The sequence below is a fragment of the Camelus ferus genome, chromosome 20 (genome assembly GCF_009834535.1).
Source record: "Camelus ferus isolate YT-003-E chromosome 20, BCGSAC_Cfer_1.0, whole genome shotgun sequence".
Classification (NCBI taxonomy): Eukaryota; Metazoa; Chordata; class Mammalia; order Artiodactyla; family Camelidae; genus Camelus; species Camelus ferus.
Window position 1 is genome coordinate 28,022,755 of NC_045715.1, and position 23,813 is coordinate 28,046,567.

The 23,813-nt window shown below is 50.6% G+C and overlaps 1 protein-coding gene across 7 annotated transcripts in view; it reads left to right on the forward strand.

The window, feature by feature from the left end:
- The window catches only part of FOXP4 (forkhead box P4), a 48,917-nt gene extending 47,040 nt beyond the window's left edge, over nucleotides 1-1,877 (forward strand). For 4 of the 7 annotated variants that reach the window (XM_032463042.1, XM_032463043.1, XM_032463040.1 and 1 more), the window contains exon 18: nucleotides 13-1,877. In XM_032463042.1, coding sequence (XP_032318933.1) covers nucleotides 13-160 — 148 coding nt within the window. In that variant the 3' untranslated portion in view covers nucleotides 161-1,877. The remainder of the gene's footprint in view (nucleotides 1-12) is intronic. The other 3 variants (XM_032463044.1, XM_032463045.1, XM_032463046.1) reach the window with 1 other exon arrangement.
- The last annotated feature ends 21,936 nt before the right edge of the window (nucleotides 1,878-23,813 follow it).

A 23,813-nucleotide genomic window follows, 5' to 3' on the forward strand; every position in this document is an offset into this window, starting at 1 on the left:
CTTCTGTCACAGCCACCAGGTGCAGGTGAAAGAGGAGCCGGCCGAGGCGGAGGAAGACAGGCGGCCAGGCCCTCTCTTGGGGCCCCCCAACCCCAGCACCACAGGGCCTCCAGAAGACAGGGACCTGGAGGAGGAGCTGCCGGGAGAGGAACTGTCCTAAGGGCCTCTAGGGGCAGGCAGGGCAGGGGTGAGACCCCTCCCTCCCCAACCCAGGCCCCACCTACCCCCACTCCACGCCCCGCCCGAACCTCAAGGCACTTCCGGGACTCAGATGGGGGTGCTGGGCCAGCAACTCCCAAGGTGACCTGACTGACCTACGACCCTCAGGGGGGCAGAGAAGGGCCCGCCTGCGAGGGGACACAGAACCCCTGGTCTGGGACCGGCAGAGGACACGGAGGGCCCAGACCCCTCCTCAGACCTTCCCCTACATCCGAATCCCGCCTGCCTCCCGCAACCACCAGCAGCCGCAGGGCCCTCCTCCCCCACCAGCTCTCCCCACAGGGCCCCTCAGCGCCATGGAGACCCGCAGGCGGGGCTAAGCCACCTCTCAAACCCAGGGCCCCCTCCTGCACCTGGCTTTGGCAGTGTTTTCTGGCCAGAGACCCCCACTTCCCTAATTTGTGCTCCCTTCCATCTTCTTGCCCATACTGTGAAAAAATAACTCCAGCTCCACTCCTACCCCTGCCCTGGCCTGGGTCTTAGAGCAGCTCCAAAAGAAACCTGCCCCTGAAGCTGGGCCCATTCGAAAGCCACAGCTGGCATGGGACAAGTCGTGTGCCCCGGGGAGGCCGTGGACCTAGGCGTCCAGCTCCAGCCCCTCCCCCCAGGCTGAACTGGGCCTCCACCCCCATTTGCTGGATGCTGTCCCCCACGGCAGGAACCGTAGGAGGGGCCCTGGTGCCCACCTCTCCCAAGAGAGGCCTGTGCCAGGTGGACTTATGGAGGTGGAGCTGCTGAAGGCAGCCGAGTGACCCTGGAGGCTGGAGTTGGGGCCAGAGATGGTGCCAAGACCCTGCCTCCGTCATAGAAAGTGGGGACTAAAACCAGGCTTGAGGGGCTGGCGGGGTGAATACAGTGGCGGCTGGGACCCAGCAGGTCTCTCCCATCCCAGCCCTCAGGTCCCCCGTGGCGTCTTCCCCCCACCCCACCCTCGGCACCCCTTCCCTGTCCCCCAGTTACACGGATGACCAAAGACCTTTCTTATGCCGGAAGCAAAAACCAAAACTTTTCGTTGGCTTTTTCCTTTGTCGCCTCCCACACCCCCAGCTCCTCCCGCTCCTCCCCACCCTGGCCCCAGGCTGGAAGCCCTCCCTCCACTTAAGTTATTGTTTTAAACCAAAGTTTACAGTGTCTGTTGGTGGCCAAGACCCTCTCTCTCCACCCTCCCTCCACCCCACCCTGAGGACCCTGCTCACCTTCCCTCTGGTCTTGCTGGGCCTGGGGGAAGGAAAGAGGGCAGAGGGGAGGAGGTGGGCAGCCCTCATCCCCTTGGGCAGTGGGTGTGGGAGCCCTCTTCCCAACCCTGGGCTGCTCCCTGGGGACTCTCCAGACCCCTCTCCAGGACCAAGTCCCCATCACACTGGGAATGTGGATTCCAGCCAAAGAGCTGGAAAAAAAGTGAGACTCTCCACAGACCCCCTATGGGGGACCCCAACTTAGGGCCAAGGACTGGGTGTGTTAGATGCTGATGACACCCCAGGCCAGGCCCCTTTGCTGAGAAGATTCCTTGGACTATTTCCCAAGAAATCCCTGCATACACCCCTTCACAAGCCACCCCTCTCGAGAGGCAGGGGGCCCTCTGCCCCCTTCCCTATGTACTCCCCACCTGTGTTCTGTTTGACCAGCACAGAAATATTAAACGTCCTCTACTCACCGGGCCCTGCGTGTGTCGCTGAGGTGAGGGAGGGCAGGGGCGTGACAGCGCAAAGATTGTCCTGGGCTGCGGAGGGAGTTGGCAGGAGGCGCCCTATAGGGGGCGTCCTGCAAGTGGTGAGTGGTCTTGTGCCCTGGCAGCCTCCACATTCACAGCCTTCCACAGCCTTCCGGTTCCTCTGCAACTCCTGGTCCCCCCCTCTTCCACTCTTGGCGTTCTCTGGTATTTTCTTTCAAACCAGTTCTCTCCAACATTCTGTTTTCTCCCAAAGTCGCAACTCCTTGCCCCAGTTCCTTCATGGATTTGAAATGCAAGTTCCTGGCTGGGCAATTTCAGTGGGGGTAGATTTCCTCCAGGCCTGGAAAGGATTCCTGCTGCAGGGCCACCACCCCTGGAGACATCTGCCCACCTGCCCAGGTGCCCTCTGGGCCCATCACCCATGTCTTCATGGGGGCTACCTGGATAGGTGTGAGTGTGTGTGTACACACGCGTGCATGCACATGTGGAAGTGGCATTGAGATGGTTGTGGCAGGGCTGTTGGATGCATGGCTACCCCTGGGAGCAGTGTCAGCACTGGTGGGCTTGGGTCGGAGAAGGGGTTATTCTAGCCCATGTCTAGGGGACCCCAGATAGCTGGAGGAGAGAAGGGAGGGAGGAAGAGGCCCAGGTTATTAAAGGTAAGGCCCCCCCTCATCCTGCCACACCAGCTCATATCAAATTTTGACTCCATACCTGCTGCCGGTGCCTGTCACGGAGTATCCACCAGTCCCCTCTTCCCAACACCATGGTCAGCTTGTAGACACCCTTCTCCAGGACAGGGCCCAGATAGAAGTGTGTGTACTTAGGGGGAGTACAGAGGAAGAGCGGAAGGTGTTGAGAAAGTGGCAGAACTGGAATCAGTCGCCCTCCCCCCAAACTGCTGGAACTTTTGGAAAGCCAAGCTTGGGTCGGGGAGGTAGAGCAGGAAGCAGCAGCAGGAGTGCGCATTTCATATGGCACCTCCGCTGACTTCTGGGTCTCAAGCCTGTGAGCCCTACAGACTCCTTTCAACTGTCATCTGTGTCCTGTCTCTCTCTCCACTTTCTCTCTGTGTCCACCACCCCCCCCCCCCGCCCTAATCCTCTGGGCATTGGTGTGGCGCCTGAGGTGAAGCCCCTGTCCCTCCTTAGCACATCTCAGGAGGGGCCCAGCGAGGTCAGGCCAGGGGAGCTCAGCATGCGGTCTCAGAGTCCGTGCCCTCCGCACGCCTGCTCACCCACCAGACTTTATAATAAAGAGGAAGCACTGCTAATATTGTAGTCTGCTCCTCCTCACCCTCCGGAGAGGCTGCAGTGGTTCTGTACAGTAGAAATAGCTTCAAGTCATCTGTGTGGACAACAACATTCTCTACAATGCAATAAAGCAATTACCCTTAGTTTCACTGCAGCCACTTCCCCTCCCCATCTGCCCCTCAGGACCCAGCAACCTTCTAGAGAATCCAGAGGTGTTGTCTGCCAAATTCCCAGCTCCCTACCCTACCCATGCAAGTTGTTCTACATCTGGCCCTAGGAGCAGCCTTCCCATGCTAGAGACTCTAAAGGAACAAGACTACACCCAGCCTCACTCAGGACAGTCCTTCCAGTGGTCTAACTTCAGTTTATCTTGCTTCTACTGGAGTTCTTTTATTCCTCCCCACAGGGATGTGACAAATGTCTGGTCAGTGCATTTGGTTATGGCATAAAGATCTGTCCTAGGTATTGGTAAAGGAGAAAGTCTTACAATTTAAGAAACAAAAGGATGCTGCGGAGCTCCATCTTCTGAGTGCATTGGGCTTATAGATGCAATAATTACTTTCCTTACTGATCTGACAGATCCCACATAGGACAGCACCCCACACACACCCATCATTACATCATTCCTTTCTTCTAAATAAGAACCAACTCCCCCAACCCACCCCAATCATGTTTTGCTGTCAGGAAGTTCTACATGTTGTCTAGCTTCTCTTTCCTACTGTTACGTGCAGCTATTGGGAGCAGGTTGTCCACTTGTCCTGGTCTGAGTATTTCTGCACTTACGGGGAAGAGAAGCTATTTTTGGAAACTGTTCTCAGGCCAGCAAGAAAAAAGAAAGAAAAGGATACCCCAAGCTGGACATTTTGAGGGCAAGAAGGTAGCACTCTGGGCTCTGCATTGGGTAGAAGACCCCTTCCCCTCTTGGTCAGGTCTTTCCCCTAACCTTTAACTTGTCCCCCTTGCCCAAGGCCTTTGCCAATGGCCAGCAGAGGGCGCTCTAGACAAAGTGGACTTGCTCCTCTTTGGGCAAACTTGCCCTCCAGGGGAAGAGGGGAGGTGGGACTGTGGGGAGAGGGCACTCAGGTTCCTGGGACAACAGCAGCTCTACAACCCCATGTCCCAGAGAGCAGTCTCTAGCCAAGGGCAGGAAAAGGGTTCCTTCTGCTGTTTGAGGACTTCCAGCCCCCTCCAACTTGTGACCGACCTATGGGGCACCCTGAACAGTCAGGAGAAGGCAAGAGAGATTAGAGAGAGCTAGAGAGAAGGCGTCTCTGGATCTAGTACCCTGGCACCGCAAAGGGCCCAGTAAAGATTGTTAATGGTAATAGTAATTACTAACGTGGAGTGCGCCCTTACCACGTAACACAAGCTATTCTAGAAGCTTTATACTTCATGTAATTCTCACAACAGCTCTGCATTAGCTACTGTAACTATCCCCATTTTACAGATGAGGAAACAGAAACTCAGGGGTCAGAGGCTAATGGATGAAGTGTTAAGAATCAGGAATCTGTGTTTGCAGTGGGGGAAGGGAAGGGGCAGCTTGGTGGCTTAGTCTCAGCTTTCTAGCGACACTATTCACTTTGGCTTTCCCCTCACCCCTTCTTGGAGTCTCCCAAAGGGGAAACTGAGGTACAGAGTGCCTCAGAGCCAGGAATCAGGCCTGGCTTCAGAGTTTTCCAGCTGCCATTCTTGTCTAGGCAGAATGAGGGCCTTGGAATAAGCACTGAGGACAGAGGGAACCAGAGAAAGAAGGCTGAAATGCCCCATAAAAATAATAACTGGAAGCAGGGGCTTCTATTGGAATAAGGAGTCAGAGCAGTGAAGGTAAGGAGGCCCCTGGGTGGGGTGGGGTGGATTCACAAGGACCACGCAGACACATACACACGCATACACCTGAGTGCGTGCGTGGACACACGGGAACACACACGTGCTGCTGATCAGATATGTTTACACCAAGAGGTCCCTTCCATCTTGAAAGCCTTCAATGACCCTGTGGCCACCCAGAGCAGGGACACATGCCATGCAGTAGTCACTGTGACATCCCATCACACAGGCCCAGGTCCCCTCCACACCTGCGGTCTGCTTCCACCTCAGGTTCAAAAGTTTAGAAAAATAGCCCCTCCCAAGAGGGCGGTCACGGTGGCAGCCAAGGCTGAAAGGGCCTCTGTGCTACCCAGGAGGGGCCAGGGACAGGGTGTGGGGAGGGGGCACTGGCCACCTTTGGAAGATGGGCCAAATGAACAGGGGTGGGACAGAAGGGGCGAGCATTCTGGAGCTTCTGGCCCTGAGTCGAAGGCTTCTACCCCTGCTACGGGTCAGGGCCACACTTGCTCTCAGACCTGGAACCAGGCTGCCTACATCAGGTGCTGCCTAGGCTCAGGAGGGAGTCAAGCCCAGGGACGGGGGTGGATGGACACCAGATAGCACAGGACTCTGCTCTCGGAGAGCTGCGTCCCTGGCTGGAAAACCGATGGAGTCCAGCTGAATGCCGAGTCCCACAAGGGAGACTACTTGGGCCCTGCAGGGATTCAGATCCTGCCTCTGCTACTTGCTAGCTCTGTGGCCTTGGGAAAACTTCTTGGCCTCTCTGGGCTTCAGTTTCCTCATCTATAGACTGGGGTGGGGTGATCATCACTGGCTTGTGGAAAAGATTATTAATACAGCATATAAAAATGTGTCTAGTGCATACTAGGCCCACAGTACATTATAGCTCTTAATAAAATGCAGTCTTGGATGCCAATTACCAGAGGGGTCAGGGGGACTCATGTGGTCCTGGAGGACTCCCTGGAAGGGAGGCTGCAGCTGGGAAGGGGAAACTCGAGTAGGAAGAGGGAAGAGGAGAGATGTTCTAGGCTTGTAGAGGAGCCTAGATGGAGCTTTGGGAAGGTTAATGTGGCAGAAAACAAAGAGCTGAGTGAGGAGGGAGAGGCCAGGGCAAGGGGGCCAGTGGCCTGACAGCAGCCAGGCCACCACTGTCATTGCCAACCCACATTTGCATCCTCTGGGCAGGGCTGGGCCTCGGGCAAGTGAATTGCAGGGTGGTTTCCTGATCTCCAAAGTGGTGATGAGAATCCCTGACTCCTTGGAAGACTGAGGGAAGAATTAAGTGGAGTAGTGGCTATGAAACATGTGCCCGGGCCTACACCTGCTGATACCTGGGAAGTGTAGGCGCTGCTAGTGCTGCCGCTGAAGATTCAGACTCGCCCTACATCCCTGAGGAGTTTACATCAGAGGGGGGCGGTCTTGCACTTAAATAAACACAGAAGTAGCTTGGCAGGGGTGAAATCAGCAGTTCCATGACCACAGGCTGTGGCCTTCAGAGGTGTTCTGAGAGCAGGCTTCTTGGAGCAGATGAGTGACAGGAGGAGCCTTGAGGGGAAAGATAAAACTCAGCAGCAGAGCTTGGCAAGGCGGGGGTGGGGGTGGGGGGTTGGGGGGAGGCAACAACTGAGAGAAGGCAGGGGTGAGACAGGTTAGGACATCTGGGGACAGCCAGACCATAGAGGCTGCAGTGCTGGGAGGTGATCCCGGAAAGGCGGGAACCAGACTGTGGGGGGTCTGAAGGCAAGCTGCGGGTCCAAGTTGGGGACTGGAGGCAGCACCAGAAGATGGTGCAGAGCAGGGAGAAACGGACGGACATCAGATATGGGCAGGAAGTAGCTGTGGGCGAGTGGGTTAGGCCCACATGGGCCGGTCAGGTGGCTACTGCGGTGACATGTGAGTCCTAAACAGGAAGGCTGCTCTGGCGGGTGATATGGGGAGACTTTTTGACTAGCAGAGTGGAAGATGGGACAGGCAGCTGCATGAGAGAAAAGAGGTCCCAAGTGACCTCAGCCGGTGTATCTGAAATGTCTCTTCCCAGGAGGGGGGACGTCCAGTGTGGTCCATTTTCACCATGGAGCATTCGACTGCACAGAAAAGAATCGGCATGAGCTACTTGTGTCAGCAGGGTACCTCTGAGGGAGGGAAAAATGGAAGAAAGATACACAGACTGCTGTCATTTATGTGGCAAACATTTAAAGAATTTGCAGGAATGATAAATAACACATTCAGGACGGTGGCTGTCTCTTTGGGGAAGGGAGGTTCTTGAGGGGCTTCAGTATGTCAGTCAGGGTTAATTCTTGAGCTGGGTGGTGGGAACACAGGGGTTCATTCCATGATTCCTTGTACCATGGTGTGGCTGGAATATTTCATTTAAAAACAAAAGAAGAATGATTCCAAGGTGTGTATCTTGGGCCAGAGGAGGAAATCTCATCCTTTCAGCCCATCTGGGCCTAAGAGAGGGCCAGGGAAGAGGTGGGGTGTTAGACTGGGCTTGCAGGGAGCAGCAGCCCAGCAAGCTGGCCCCCTGCACGGGGGCTGGGGAGGTGGACCTTGGTGAAGCCCAGCTGGGCCCACATCTGATCATGAGGCAAGAGGCGTGGCTGTGAAGGAAGGCAGAGATGGTTGAGGGGCAAGGAGGAGGAGAACCGGGAGAGAGCACAGTCCTCAGGCCAAGGCGGGGGCGGGGGAGGCTCTGCAGGGACCGGGCTCGCAGAAGACAAGGTCTGGGAGACCCCCACCACCGCCATCACCACCACGGGCTTGGCCATAGGTGGTCTCTGCACCCTCGGACAGAGCGGTTTCCGAGGAGAGTAAGAGCAGAAGAGAGACGCACGAAGGAGTCAGTGTGTGGAGTAGAAGCAGAGGCAGGTGTGTCATCTCTCTCTCATTGAGTTTAGTCACAAAGGAAGAGGACCCCAGAGGTGCAGGAGAGGAAACACTGCCACGGAGTGTCAAGAAAGGGGTTTTCTATAGTTTTCTGGGCTATAATGATTTTGTGGGTTTTGATATATATTTAAGGAGGTAGGGAAAGGGCAACAGAGGTTCAGGCTGATGCTCCCACGAGTGTGTATGAGCGGTCCTCCCTCCTCCACCAGACTAGGCGGTTCTCACAGCTCCTTCTGCATTATCTCCCCCAGGACTCCAGCCCCAGCGGCTCAGGAGGAGGGGTGCGGCCCCCTCTGGGAGCGGGAGGCTGGAAACAATCATGGGACTCACACGGGGAGTGGGGAAGGAGGGGACCCCATCCAGGGGCAGAGGCCTGGGTCTGGACCTGATGACACAGCGGGGAGGAGGGCAGTCTCAGCAGCAATGGAGATGAAGGCAGCTCTGACATGCACGCAGACCCAGGAGAACAGGAGGCAGAGGGAATGGGGGGGGGGGGTCAGCCCCTGGAGTGGAGATGCTGCCCTGAGGCCTTGATCCTGGAGGCCCTCCCACCCCGAACCCCTCCCCTGTTGAACCAGCCACCCCCACCCAACCGCCACTCTGTTCACACACATCTCTCCTCCCCCAACTCACCTCCCTCCTCATCTTCCTCTTCTTCCTGCTTCCCAGAGAATACTTGGCTGTGTGGGCTTCTCCCACAGTCCACGCTGGTCCTCGCCATCACGCCTTCACCACCGCCTCCCCCCAGGCCTGACCTCGGCCCAGCTGGGCTTCCTGATTTTGCTTCCACACCAGAGGGTCACCCCAGACTGGCCCATGGTCTTCCTGGACCTCAGAGCACACACGGTCCCTCTACAAACATTCCCTGAGCTCCTGCTCTCTACCCAGGCTGGTGCTGGGCACCAGGGGGAGGCTGAAAGGAAGAGCTTGGGGCAGACCCTGCCCTCAGGGGGCTTACGGAACAGTGGGGGAAGGAACACTGATGGGTAAAGGAGCAAGATGATACTCAAGCTAAAGCAACATGCAAAAGAACAGACCCTTTTCCCTTTGGCTGTGACCAATCATTGACACAAAGAAGGTCCTTCTAATGACACTTGCAAGGAATTTAATTATTAAAACCATCTTCCTATAAAAGTGGTATTAATACGGTGACAATGAAGGCAGCAGCCTAGAAAAGAAGAGACACAGACAAAAAATGAAGCGTAAATGTAGAGTCAACATTTATTGAGAACTTAATGCACACAAGACACTGAGTGAAGCCCTGAACGTACGAGATGGATAAATCACAGTTCCTCCCCTCAAAGAAGCTCTAAGAGAGACAGATATGTAAACCTCAAAACGGCCGCACAACATTGGATTTGCCACTGGAAACCCAGGGGACGGTGCGGGCGACTTCCCAGGGGTAACTTGGAAGCTTTGCATCAGAGACAGCGTAGGACTGAGTCTTGAGAGGTGCACGGGGCGGAGGGAACAGAGTCGGGAAGGGGCCAGTGCGTTCAGAAGGCCCGGCCCAGGCCCAGCAGTCGTGACAGGAGAATTTGGCCGGGAGATGCTGACTGGAGTCACTGTGGAAACTTGCCTGCCTACCTCAGAAATTTGGACTTTTCACTCTAGACAAAATATTTTTGAGCCGTGAATAACATGACCAGGGCAAGTTGGTTTGTTGGTTGATTCGCAGACACTTTGTAGGTTAGAAGTGAAGTGGGGAGGCTTGAAGATCCTTAACAGGCCATTCGTTCAGGCCTGGGTGTGAGAAGCGGATCTCGGGAGGCGCTGGCTGTGCGCGGAGAGGAAAGGAAGCAGGCGGGGCACCAGAGGAAGACAGAGGAGAGCCTGGCTCCACAAGCAGGAGGCTAGGGAAGCAAAGGCGCAAAGAAGCCCCTGTGCTTTAAACCTTAGTTATCAGAACACACAGAGGAGGAGCTGATTCTGCAGAAGGAGATGAGGGGGGTGGTCAGGGTCAAGGTGAATTTGAGGTGACAGCAGAATGTCCATGCATTCCCCTCCAGGCCCTCCCGAAGCCCTGCTGCACCACAGCAGAGGGACTTTTTTTTTTTTTTTTTTTTGAAGGTACAGACTCATAGAAACAAATAGAACAAGGGAGAGGACAACAGTAACAACTCTTGGAAGCTGGAGAGAGGACAGGCGGAGAAATCCGAGCCCTGAGCCAGCAGTGAGGGCAGCTGAGACACCCTACATCACAGCCACCCCCACTCCCCGCCCGGGCTTAAGGCTGCTTGGCACAGCTTGCAAGTAGGGATAAGGGAGAATTTTAAAAAGTAAAAAGGTAGTGGTTGCCAGTGGTCGGGAGGAGGAAGGGATACATCAGTGGAGCACAGGGGATTTTTAGGGCAGTGAAAATATTTGGTGTAAGACTCTATGGTGGGTACTTGTCTTTATACCTTTGTCCAGACCCACAGAGTGTATAACACCAAGGCTGAAGCCTAATGTAAACTATGGACTTCAGGTGACAACGAGGGGACAATGTAGGTTCATCAACTGTAACAAACAGACCCTTCAGGTGAAGATGTGGATGGCGGGGAGGGGAGCAGAGGGTGTATGAGAACTCTCTACACTTTCCACCCAATTTTGCTATGAACCTAAAACTTCTCTAAAAAGTAAGTCTATTAAAAAAAAACAACCAAGCAAACCAATTGAAAGTCAGTTTAAGGAGCAGTTAGTCCTCCAGGTCCCTTCCCCTCCCTGTACCATCACATACTCTGGCGTGGGTAAAACAGAGGGTCTTTGGGCGGGGGGAAACTGATGCCGCAGAGGCAGGACCACTACAGGGGGATTAGCTGTAGGGTTTCTAAAGGCCAGAGGCAGCAAAGGCACAAAGCATTTAGAGTTCCATTCTCCAATAGAAACCCAACGATTCACAGACATATGAGAAAAGCATCTAATATGAAAAACAGAGCTGGAAACAGATAGATGAAAGCAATTTGAAAGACACTATTATGCAGACAGAAAGAAATTTTTTTTAATTATTTATCCTCAGAGAAATATGATAACTGCATCCGTGAAACAAGAATAAGATGCTACAAAAATGAACACTCAGAGAACAAAATGAGATCTTAGAAACTAAAAATCTAACAGGATTGAAAATTAAATAGAAAGACTGGAAGTTAAAAATGATCTTCCCAAACAGTAGCAAACTAACAAACAAAAAAAAGAAGGAAAACAGAAGACGATGAAACTAGAGGACAATTTCTGGAAGACCAACAACTAAATAACAGGAGAACTAGAAAGAGAAAGAAAAAAACAGAGAAGAGAAAATCCCTGAAAAAAGTATCACAAGAGAATTTCTCAGAATTGATGGACATGAGTTTCCAAACTGAATGGGCCAAAGAGTGTATAAAAATGTCCCCTCACCAAAGCATAGCATGGCATCATGGAATTTCAGAACACTGGAGACAAAAAGGTGCTACAAACTTCTAAAAAGACAGCTAAATCACAGGAAAGGATCAAGACTCCAAACAGCTCTGGTTGTTAAACACACTGTTGCAGAGAATGATGAAGTATAGCCTTTGACGTTTTAAGAGAATATTTTTTTTCCCAACCTAAAATTCCATACCCTGTTAAACTAAGAATTAAGTGTTTAAAGGGTAAAAACATGTCAAGACGAGCAAAATCTCCCACAACTGTAACTTCCATTCACCGTTTCTCACAGTGGGAGGGGAGAGGATGTGTTCCCCCCAGCAAACAAGAAAAAGGAAGTCGAAGATCAACATAAGAGAGGGGTGAGGACCCCCTGCCAGGAGTGGAGCCACCAGGTTGGACTGGAGAAGTCAAAGGGCTCTGATTTCTTCAAGAAGCTGAGATGCATAGAATGCCTAAAACTTGGACGTATTGGGATGAGATCTACACTACTAGTGAAGATTTGGAGAGTGGATCTAGTACGAGGAAAACGAAGCAAATGAAAAAGGGCAGTTTGCTCCAGAGAGAACAAAATGTTGAAAAAAAATAATATACTACATGGTTTAGCTATAAATAACACTTCATCATAAAAATGAAGACATTGAGTCCCCCATCTAACCAAGCAGATGATGAAACCACATCAGAGAACGAGGAGACAGGAAGGCGGCCTGGGGGAAGGTGATAAGGGGCAGGGTGGATAAAAGAGAACGTAATCCACATCTTATAGAGTGAGAACGTAACTGGCATCTAAAACTGAAACATCAAAAAGTAGTGATGCAAGTCTCTTTTCTACAGATGCTAAAATTCAAAAGGAAGCATTTAAAAGAATTGAAAGTGGTGGTGCCTGGGGAGTGGCTGGGGGCGGCCAGGTGGAGGTGGGTGGGGACAGGTGGTGGGTTGGGGGGCGGGGTGGAGGAGGTGGGGTGCAGGGTGGGAGTGGTGCGCAGGGAGCGAGGACACCGCCGCTTTTCTTCACAAGGCTGGGATAGCTTGATTCTTCCAACCAAGGCAGGTAGCTGTCTGTGTTCTACTTCCAGACTGATTCATCAGCCTGCCTTCTAGAACGCAAGGTCTACATGGACAGGAGGCCTCATCTGTCTTGTTGCCTCAGCGCCTAAACCAGTACCTGTCAGACAGCAAACCCTCAATTACATGTTTGTGGAATGAATCATTATTGGTTCAAGCTGGGAGGGAACTTTCATTGCAACTCTATCATTTTACAGGTTAGAAAACTGAGGCCCACAAAAGAAAGGGCGGGTTCTCCAGGGCTCAGGGGATGAGTGACAGCTCTGAGGCTAGGCTGTCAACCTCTGGATTCTCTGGCCATCCTCCTGCAAGTCCGGGGGTGGGGGGGGGCTGCCTTTGAATCTGCAGATAAGTGACAGCTCTCTTGGGGAAGAGAATTTAAAGAGAGAGGAAAGGTAACAAGAAGAGGGAAGACAAGCACCCAGGAGGAGGTGGCAGAGAGGTGGGCGTGGCACTGCCCAGGCCGGGAGAACAGCATCTCCCAAAAGAGGAGGTGGCCACCCAGGACCCATCAGTAGGCTACTCCTCTGAGGCCCCATGGGAGCTCAGAGTTCAAGATCACACCCCATGGCTGCTGGCCAAGGATCAGGAAGCTGCTCTTGCTGCTGCCAAACTGGCCTCTCAACAGCCAGGAAGCTACAGAATGGCCCTGGGATGCCACAGCAGAAAAAGCACATTTCCTCCACCTTCCCCGTGAGCAAAAGCGGCCACAAAGGGCGCTCACTGCTGCTTCCAGATACCACCCAGTGCGTCCACATCAGGCTGAAACTCATTCGCACTTATTGGATCCCTATTGCCAGCAAGTTTTGAGAAATGTGGCTTTCAGCTCTCTGACATGTCTAGAGTCGAACAGTGGACCGGAGGTTGGGAGCGAGAATTCATAGCCCTCTCTGTTGATTTCACATCATCCCTCTCATCTCTCCCTCTGTCTCAGGCAACTTCACCAGAAACCTCCCTTCTCCTCCCGGCCTCCAAGGAATGCCACCTGCCTGCTGGTAAGTTCATGCAAGCAGATGCCTGGAGGGACCCAGGGCCACCCAGCTCTGAATCCTAGAGCTGGCTCTACGTGCCCAAGGACATATTAGTGTCATTAAGGTCCCCTCTCATCCATCAAAGCATCCGGCATCCAGTGGGGTGGGGAATTTCAGGTTTAGCTGGTGACATGAGAAGACTATTGGGCAGGATGCCAGGACACAGGCAGGAGGGAGCTCTGTGCCAGGGAGATGCCCCACGTGGGCAGCCTGGTAACCATCACAGCATGGGCACCGGGTAGCAGGAAGCTTGGCCACATGGGTCCCCGGACTGGTGAGCTAGACAAACCAGGAGACCTTTCCAGAGATAATATCCAGTTGGGACCATGTGAAGTCTGGTGGTGCCTGGAGGGGTCGGGGGCTGGAGTCTGCCTGGGTCAAAGAGCTCTTGGCCATGGAACCCGTCTCCCCTGGGGTTAACCCGCGATGCAGAACCTGATCTCCCATTTCATCTTGCCCTCCTCAGATGGATATGCACTTGCCTGGTGCCCAGACAGTCCGGGACAGTTCTTGACGGGAGCAAATTGGGCGACACCTCTCTCTCCCTCCTGTTGTGGAACATGGGTTCTCCTCTGTTCTCCCAGCCCTCCCCTTGCCCTGCCCGTCTCGGAGTCAGACAGACTTAGGTCCAATCCATGCTCTAGCACTTTCTAGCTCTGAGTCCGTGGGCAAGGTGATGTCGCCCTTCTGAGCCTGGGCTTTCCCATCTGTAAAATGGAGCTGAAGGTAACATTCTCCCAGGGATGTTGTGAGGATTAGATGAATAACATGCGTAAGGCTGTCGGCAGTGCTTGGCACATGATCAGTTGTCTGTTACTGTGTAAAAACTGCTCCAAAGTTTGGTGACTTAAAACAACAGCTGTTTCCTATTTCTTATGATTCTGGGGGCTCAGCTGGACAGTACCGGTGGTCCTTGTGATGGTGGTGGGGTCACCATTTGGCTGCGCTCAGCTGGCAGTTCAGCTGGAGGGGCTGGGAAGCAGTGGGCACCAGTTCCAGCTAGATGGACTTCTTGCACGGCAGCCCAGGGCCCCAAGGAGTCCAGGTGGAAGCAGTCAGTTTCTAGGCTGGAACTGGCACAGCTTCATTTCTGGTGAGTTCTCTTGCTCCAGGTCAGCCCCAAGGCCAGCCTAGAGTCAAGGGAAGGGGCGAGAGCCTGTGTCTCCTGGTAGGAAGAGCAACGTGGCACAGGAATGGGAGAGGCTGTTGGGGGCTGACTTTGGAGACAGTGCACCAGCACATAAGGTTGGCGCAGTGGTGATGGGGAGTGCTGGGAGTTTGGCTTGACCACTCAGATTAGCACCCTCTTGGAGTCTGGCCCAGAATAGTGTTTCCCAGACAGTTGGGGCTGTATTACTGGTGTCCCAGAGATGATTGTATGGCAAAAAGTAACTTTGCCTTTTGAACTCCTTTTCAGTCCTTTTGGTACCATCAAAGAGAACGAACTCAGCTGAGTGCTAGCCTGTCTCTAACTCCTCGAGAACACTGGCCATCTCTGGCCGGGCATTAGCGGTGTCCAGTAGGCAAAGGGTCTAGCCGGTACGTAGTATGTCGCTTTGTTTCACTAAGTATAGAATTCTAGGTCGATGGTTTCTTATTTTTTTTTCTCTTGTATTACTTTAAGGATGTCTCTCCGTTGTCTTGCCGCCTGCAGAGTTTCCCACGAGAAATATGCTGTCACTTTTTTTCTTTGTTCCTCTGTATGAGCTGTGTTCCTTTTTCTCTAGATGCTCCTACAGTTCCCCCTTTGTCCCTGGTTTTCAGCCGTCTGATTACGTTGTGTCCTTCTGTGGTCGTCCTCCTGTCCTCTTCCGCTTGGGTTCGTTGAGCCTCTTGAATCTGTTGTTTTCAATTTTCATCAAATCTGGAAATTTTTTTACCCTGATTCCTTCCAACAGATTTTTTTGTTTGCCCCAATCTGGGTCTCCAATGATTCATATGTTAGATAACTTGATAGTATCTCAAATGTCACTGATGTTCTATTTATGTTTTTTCCCCTCTTAAATTTTCTCTCTGGGCTTCATTTTGAATGTTTTGTTTTTTCAGTGCTATATCTGCAAACTCGCTGCTCATTTCTTCTACAGTGTCCAACCTGTTGATAATTATATCCAGTGTATTTTTTATATAAGATATCATATCTTTCATTTCTGGACATCCCATTTGGATTTGGGGGGGGACAGGGAGATAACTAGGTTTATTTATTTATTGTTTTTAGTGGAGGTACCGGGGATTGAACCCAGGACGTCATGCATGCTGAGCACGTGCTCTACCACTGAGCTATACCCTCCCTCTTGGGTTTTTTTATACTCTTCTATTTATCTCCCCGTCATGTTCATATGTTTCTCTACCTTCTCAGATATATGAGGCATATGAGTGACGCACATTTATATTATCTCTTTCAATGTCTTTCTCTGCTGATCCCTTCGTGTCTTCATTTCTAAATCTCTCCCTACTGACTGATTTTTCTCCTGACTGTGGGTCATACTTTTCTACGTCTTTACATGCCTGTTGTGGTTGCTTGTTGCTCTTTATCAGATTGAGGAACTTTCCTTCTATTCTTAGTTTTCTGAAAGTTTTTATCAGGAATGGATGTTGGATTTTGTCAAACAGTTTTTTTACATCTATTGAAATGATCACATGGTTTTCCTTTTTTAGTTTGTTAATATGGTGAATTAAATTGACTGGTTTTCAAACATTAAACCAACTTGGCATTCCTGAGATAACCCCACTTGGTCACGATGTATTATCCTTTTTATATATTGTTGGATTTGATTTGCTAAAAATTTGTTTAGAATTTTTACATCTATGTTTGTGAGGGACATGGGTCTGTAGTTTGATTAGAGGCTGGACATTGTGAATTTTCTATGGTTTGGTGTAAGAGTTTGTTGCATTCCTTTAAGTAGTGTCAGACTTTGCTCTGGTACATAGCTAACATACTTGGAGTAAGATGTATACTTTTGAGGCTTGCTTTTAAGATTTTTAGGATAGATACAGAGTAGCTGTCAGTCGAAGGTTAATTTAGACCTCTGCTAAGGCGATCCCCCTTTGAGGACTGTACGCAATGCCCCATGTATTACAAGGGCTTTCCACTCTGCCTGATGGGGACGCAAACTAATCCTTGCCCCGTGTGTTCTCCAGGCGTTGCTCTGCCTTCGGTGGGTCTTTCCCCAGCCTTTCCTTTCATGTTTGTGCAAATCAGTGCTCAGCCAGGCTCAAGGAGACACCTCTGCCAGTCTCTGGATATATGTTCGGCTCCCCCTCCCTGGGACTCTGCCCTGTGAATTTCTAGCACCTTTCTAAATCTGTCTTCTCAATCAGCAAGACATCCAAGCTCTGTTTGGATTCCCTCCTCCCTGCATTGAAGCCTGGAAACCGCCTTGGGCGGGGAGCTGGGGTAATTACAGGGCTCACCTCATTTGTTTCCTTCTCAGGGATCAGTCCCACGATGCCTTTGTCCAAAGTCTGAAAATCATTGTCTCATATATTTCCTCTGGAGTCCTAGCTTTTTAAGGCAGGAGAGTAAACCTAGCCCCTGCCACTTCATCATGGCCAGGAGCTAAAGTCCCATTCTGTTGGTAAACTTGTTTTTGTGTGTGGCTGTGACAGGCAGAGCCTTCTGAAGTGTGGGTTCCCGGTCCGAGGCCCCTTTGCCTACGTCTAAGAGCACTGCTAGCTAGCTGTGTTACTTAGGGCCAGCTACTAGTCCTCTCTGTGCCTCCATTTCTATTACTGTCAAATGGAGGGAACAATAACAGTACTGCCCCTGAGGACTGTTGTAAGACACGGCTAAGGTTTTACAGGCAGAGCACCTAAAACAGCGCCCGGGTTTCCACAGTGAGCGGGTGTTCAATAAATATGGGTTATTTCAGGGACAGTCCCGATCACCCAGCTAGGACTCCCTCCAGCTCCCACTCTCCTCCCACCTTCGCTCAGAGAAGGAGGAATCCTTCCTTTCCCTTTTTAAGGCCATCATACCCCCTGGCTAATGATAAAAAGATACTTTGGGGGCATATTTTTCTCTTCATTCCTTTTTTTTTTTTCCTCCTGATTTCTCAGCCCCTCTGTCTTTCCAGAGACTCTTTTCCCTCAGACTAAAACATATTCCTGTCTACAGCCTTCTAAACACAAACACACACAGACATTCCCTCTCTCTCCCTCCGCCTTGTGCTCCCTTCCTTGGGCTTTATTTCCTTTCACTGCCAAATTTCTTGAAAGAGGGCTCTGTGCTCCCTGCCTCCCATCCCTTACCTCACACTCACCCCACATCTCTGCACACCCTGCCCTGCTCAGACTCCGCTCTCTCGCAAAGCCCGGGGCCACCTTCTAATGCCGTGGCCTCTTCTTAATCCTTGTTCCACTCAGCCTCCCTGGAGAACGTGACAGTGGAGGAAACCTCTTCTTCAGGCCTCCATGATTCTCTCCAAACAACCTGTAGACCTGTTCACCCAGAGTCCCTGACAGAACAAGGAGCTCTTGGGGCCAACGAAACATGCCTTCTTGTAGCACGTGACTTGTCTTCTAGGCCATGCTCCAGGGACCCAATATTTGGGCATCTGTGCCCAGACAGCCTGAGGCCCCCGTCCAGCACCTGCAAGGGCTTCCTCCCTTGGTTTGTCCTCTTAAGGGTGAAGCAGGACTGGTGTTTGTGCCCCAGGGCCTGAGGCACGATCTGGGGCAGCCCGTTGGCAGATAGAGGGCGTGGGCAGAGCTCGGGTGCATGGCTGGAATGTGCGTGCATTGCAGAGTGCGTGCACTCTGCAGGACAAGCTGAGAGGGTGAAGAGGAAGGGGGAGAGGGCAGGCTGGGGGCTGGGAGCCCTTTGCTTTTACCAGGCCCTACAAATGTTACAGGTGGGCTTGGTTTTTCCTCCTTGTCTCTCCTGCTAGCTCTCAAACCACTTTCCCCGTCTCCTCCGCTGACTTTGCTCCCTCTCCCATCCTCCTGGAAAAGGCTTCCCAGAAGGATCTAACCCCTGCGCCTCCACTTCTCTACCTCTGTGCCTTAACTGGTGCTCTTTGTCCTACCTGGAAGGCCACTGGCATCATCTCTGCTTAGTGAAGCCTACCTATTCCTCAAGAATCAAATTAAATGTGCCACCTCCTTGCAGCCTTCCTGGATTCCCACATCCTGGTGCCTCCTCTCCAGTTACACACGCATGACATGCCTCCTGAAGGCCACAGTCCTACTCCACACAGGTTGTGGTTATGCCAGTTCAAGCCCCAATCCTCCGTAGAGTTGGAGCTTCTTGAGGGCAGAGGAACAATAGTTGGTGTTTAATGGATGTTTACTGAATGAATGAATGAATGAATGGTTGCAGGATATTCTAGATGCTCTGGCAATGTCTGATAATCTACAAGGACAGTTTCCAGGGAGTCTTGAACCGAGGCCTCTAAGATAGCAAACATACCTCCTCTAACTGATTCTTGGGATTTAAAGGGACTTTGGCTTGCTGAAGAGCCACCTCCAACTTGTAGAGAGGTAATAATTAGCAGGGCGCTGACCCAGGAGGGCAGACGGGCAGAAGTCTTTCCCTCTGTCTGTGCTATAAATTCAGAGACAGGATGGTGTGGTATGAAGATGAAATGACACGGTGTTTTAAAAGCCCCAGTGGAGGGCCTGGTGCGAGGCTGGCTCTCGAGAAACGGCAGCATCAGCAGGAGTGTCCTTGGTGGTGGTTGTTACCGTTCGGAAGAACTGAGTCTGCAGGGCACGAGGGCTGGGAGGCTGATTCATTCGCAGTCAGTAAGTGGTAATTTCTGCTTGAGGACTGTCTTTCCACTTCTAGCCCCACGCTTGTCAGTACGTGTGTTACTTTCCTATCACTGCCTTAACCAGTTACCACCACGTCAGCGGCTTTAAACACTGCAAACTTATTACCTTACGGTTCTGTAGATGGGAGGTCCAACGTGGGTCTGTGGGGCTACACTCAAGGCGTTGGCAGGGCTGGGTGCCTCCCTGGGGCCCGGGGCCCCTCCCTCAGTCTTCAAAGCTGGCAACGGTCAGTCATGCTGCCACCCCTCCGACCCTCAGCCGTCAATGTTTAAAGCCACTGATGTTGAGTATCTTCCCTCTGTACCTTCAGCAGGGAAAGTTGCTCCACTTTTAAGGATTTATGTGATCAGATTGGCCCACCTGGATAATTCACAATAATCGTCCCATCTCGAGACCCATACCCTTTATCACAACTGCAAAGTCCCTTCTGCCACGTAAGGCAACGTATTCATAAATTCCTGGGACATCTTTGGAGGGAGGTAGTCATTATTCTGCCTGACACAGTCTATTCTTTTACAAGTTGTCTTGAATGCGTTTTCTCTGTGGGGACTGTCCAGTTTCCTCTTCAGAGGGTCTCCCCATTGTCATCACAATAGCAAATCACTAGGAAGGGTGACCATCTGCCAGGGACTTTTCTAAGGAATATGCATTTCTGAACTTCACAAATTCCTTAGGAGGCTCCCCACTCCTTAGGTGTGGACTGTACACAGTCACTTCCTTCCCAAGAGCACAGTCAGGAAAGAGGGCGGTAACTTCACAGGAGAGAAACCTGACAAACACCACCTCAGCCAAGTGATGCAGGTCCGCATCCGCTGTCACAAGTCCCGTAGATAGGATGATATGAGATGAGGACAACACTTTCCCCCTGGGACCTCCCCACTGCAAATCCATAATCCCAGTCCAATCATGAGAAAAAATCAAATTCCAATAAAGGGCGTCCTACAATATACCTGACTAGTACTCCTCAAAACTGTCAAGTTCATCAAAAACAAGTAAAGTCAAGAAATTGTCACAGCCAAAAGGAGCCTCAGGAGCCATGACAACTAAATGTAATGAGATGTCCTGGATGGGATCCTGGAACAGAAAAAGGACCTTAGGGGAAAACTAAGGAAATCTGAATAAACTATGAGCTTCAGTTAATAATGTATCAATATTGGTTCATTAATTATAACAAATGTTAATCGCAGAGAAAACTGGCTGTGAGATACTCAGGAACTCTGTACTGGCATCTCAATTTTTCTGTAAATCTAAAACTTTTCTAAAAGATAAAGTCAATCAGAGAAACAAATAAATAATACATAAATAATGTAACAGAACCCTACAAGACCAGTGCCATCATTATCCCCATCTTACAGAGAAGCAAACTGAGGCACAAAGAGGTAACCTGCCCTGTAAATGGTGGAGCCAGGATTTGAATCCTGGATTCTAGCTCCAAAGTCCACACTGTTAACAACTGTGTTTTCCTGCTTCTCTAGGGGCTGTCCAATCTCCCCCATTAACCCGGAAGTTTCTCAAGGTCAGAATCTGTCTCTTCCTTCAGACTAGGGCCGGGGTTCTACCTCTGTCCTTCAGGGGCAGGAAATATATTACTGCCAGACTGGGCACCATTTCCTGGCCTCACTGTGCATGTCCAGTGTGGAGATACACCCTGAGTTTTGGGAATAGGCCAGTGCTTTTCAACTGGAGTGCTTCTGCTACCACCACCACCCTCCTCCCTACCCCCTTCTCCCCAGGACATTTGGCCATGTCTGGAGACTGTCAGTTGTGACAACTTGGCATCTAGTAGGTAGAAGCCAGGGATGTTGCTAAACTTCCCACAATGCCCAGGACAGTCCCATAACAAGAGTTATCCAGTCCCCAAATATCAAGAGCGTCAAGAGTGAGAAACCCTGAGATAGACCCTGTTTCTAACACTCTCTCCCATTTTCTTCATAAGGACAGTCATATGTGTCTAACCATGGGTACCAATTTTTGGTTTGGGAAATATGGTCACCATAAGTATAGCAGAGACTCTGCGGTGGAGCTCTCCACCCTAGGGAACAGAGGAGGGAGGGGCCCTCGCAGGGTCCCGCTCAGGGCTCTTCCCGCCCGCCTGCCTCAATTGACCAGACTACCTGACCTCTAGCATGGCCCTGTTGGCAGAGACGCCAGGATGCCCTATTTCCTGGGGCAGGAGGAAGTTACCGGCCCTGAGGAGGTCACGGCTTGAGTCAGCCCTTCTTGGCGTCAGCTCCAGCAGCACATGCAGACAAGAAAGTGACATCCACAGTGAGGCTCATGGCTTGCTCGGGGCAGCCAGACGGGGAGGCGCAGCGGGGAGTGGGGTGCTGGCAGCCGCCGACTCAGCCCTGTCCTGGCCCACAGCCTTCCTGGGACTTGTCAGATGGGCATGTCTTGGCAGCTGGGTCTCTTTGGGCAAGTCATGACTCTCTGGACCTTGGTTACTTTGAATGTTGAGAGTGGAGAACACTCACTCTCTCTGTCCGTGGGAGGACAGCCTGGTCAGGGAGAAGAGTCTAACTGAGCACTGACTCAGGCAGGCGGCTGGTTCCAGGTGCTGGAGAAAGTGTGGCGGACAAACAGCACTCTGTCCTCAAGGAGGTCGTACTCAGGTGAGGGGAGACAGAAGATGCAGCGGTCCACATGGATCTATTTCGGAGGGGGTGGGTGGCGAGTCTGTTGGCTCAGCTTTGTTCCCTCCCTCCTGTGTTCAGCAGGAAGCCTACAAATTACCTTTCCCAAGCTCCAGTTAGGGTCTGTGAATGGGAGGAACAGGTGAGTTCTGTTTTATGCTCTTAGCTATTCAGAAGCACTTTTTGAATATCTGATGCAATTCCACCCTCCATCTATTTTGCTTTGTTTATCTTCAACAATGTCAGATTGTCCTCAAAAACCCATAGACTTGGGTGGGGGGAGCGTACAGCTCAGTGGTAGAGTGTGTGCTTAGCATGCACAAGGGAGGTCCTGGGTTCAAGCCCCAGTACCTCTGTTAAAAAAATAAACAAACAAATAAACAAACCTAACTACACCACCCCAAATTTTTTAATTAATTAATTAATTTAAAAAAACACATAGACTTGGAAACAGGGCCACAGAAGTGAACAAAATTCTCTCTTCCCACCTCCAAATGTCCTCTATGCAGATGCCTGAAATTCTACCTCTGAAGCAGTCCTTCAGATTAAGGCAAATAATCTTAAATGAGGCTTTCTGGGAGTCTAGGAATCTTCCAAACTTGTATTGGAAACGCCATGCTTATTTGAGGAAAGTTTTTTGAGAGTGCCCATAGCTTTCACTAACTTGTCAAAGAAATATGGAATCCAGAAAAAGCTGCAACCAGTACGCTAAGGCAAGGCCATCTGCCAATCACATCTATCCCTTCAGGAAGAGCAGTACATCATGGTCTCCAAAGTGGGATTTAAGAAGAAACACTCATTTCTATTTACCTCTGTTTATGTTGGATTTGTTCATATTTACTCTGTTTCATGTTTTCACTTTGAAGCATATTTATTATGTACATATATAGCAACATAATAGCACAGATATATAATTCATAAGTAAGTGGTACATATGAGGATTAATGTGCGTTTTTTTTAAAGTGACAGAGGCAAAATACTTTGGAGGAAGCAGAGCTTGAACAGATACTTGTACACCAATGTTCAGTGTAGGATTATTCATAGCAGCCAAAAGATGAAAACAACCCAAAAGTCCATCAACACATGAATGGGTTAAAAAATGTGACATATCCATACAATGGAATATTATTCAACCATAAAGAGGAATGAAGTTCTGATACATGCTGCAACATGGATGAAACCTGGAAACACTGTACTAAGTGAAATAAACAAAAGGACAAATATTCTAGAGCACTTATATGAAATATCTAGAATAAGCAAATTCATAGAGACAGAAAGTAGACTACAGGTTGCAAGGGGCTGGGGGGAGGGAGGAATGGGGAGTATTATGGATTGAATTGTGTCCCCCCAAAAAGATACACTGAAGTCCTAAACCCCAGTACCTCAGAATGTGATGTTATTTGGGAATAGAGTATTTTACAAATTTAACCAGGTTAAGATAAGGTCATTTTAGAAGTGGTCCTAATCCAACATGACTGGTGTCCTTTGGACACAGAGACAGGCAGACACAGAGGAACAGTGATGTGAAGAAACAGCGAGAAGACAGCTGTGTGACTGGAGTGATGGATCTACAGGCCAAGGAACACCCAAGGATTGCCAGCAAGGATTCTCCCTGAGAGCTGTCAGAGAGAGCATGGCTCTGATGACACCTTGATTTCAGACTCCTAGGTTCCAGAACTGTGACACAATAAATTGCTCTTGTTTTAAGCCACCTAGTTTTTCGTACTTCGTCACGGCCGCCATAAGAAACTAGAGAGTTACTGCTTAATAGTTGTAAAATTCATTTGGAGTGATGAAATAGTGTTGGAAATAGATAGTGGTGATGGTTGCACAATATTTTGAAAGTAATTAATGCCACTGAATTGTACGCTTAAAATCATTAAAATGGAAAATTTTATGTTATAAAGATTTTACCACAATTTAAAACAATGGAAAATGTAATATAGCAAAAACCATTAAATTATGCACCTTAAATGGGTAAATTATATCATATATGAATTATGTCTTTATAAAGCTGTTAAAAAATAGAGGGGCAAAAGACCCAGAATAGTCAACATATTATTGAAGAAAAACAAAGTCA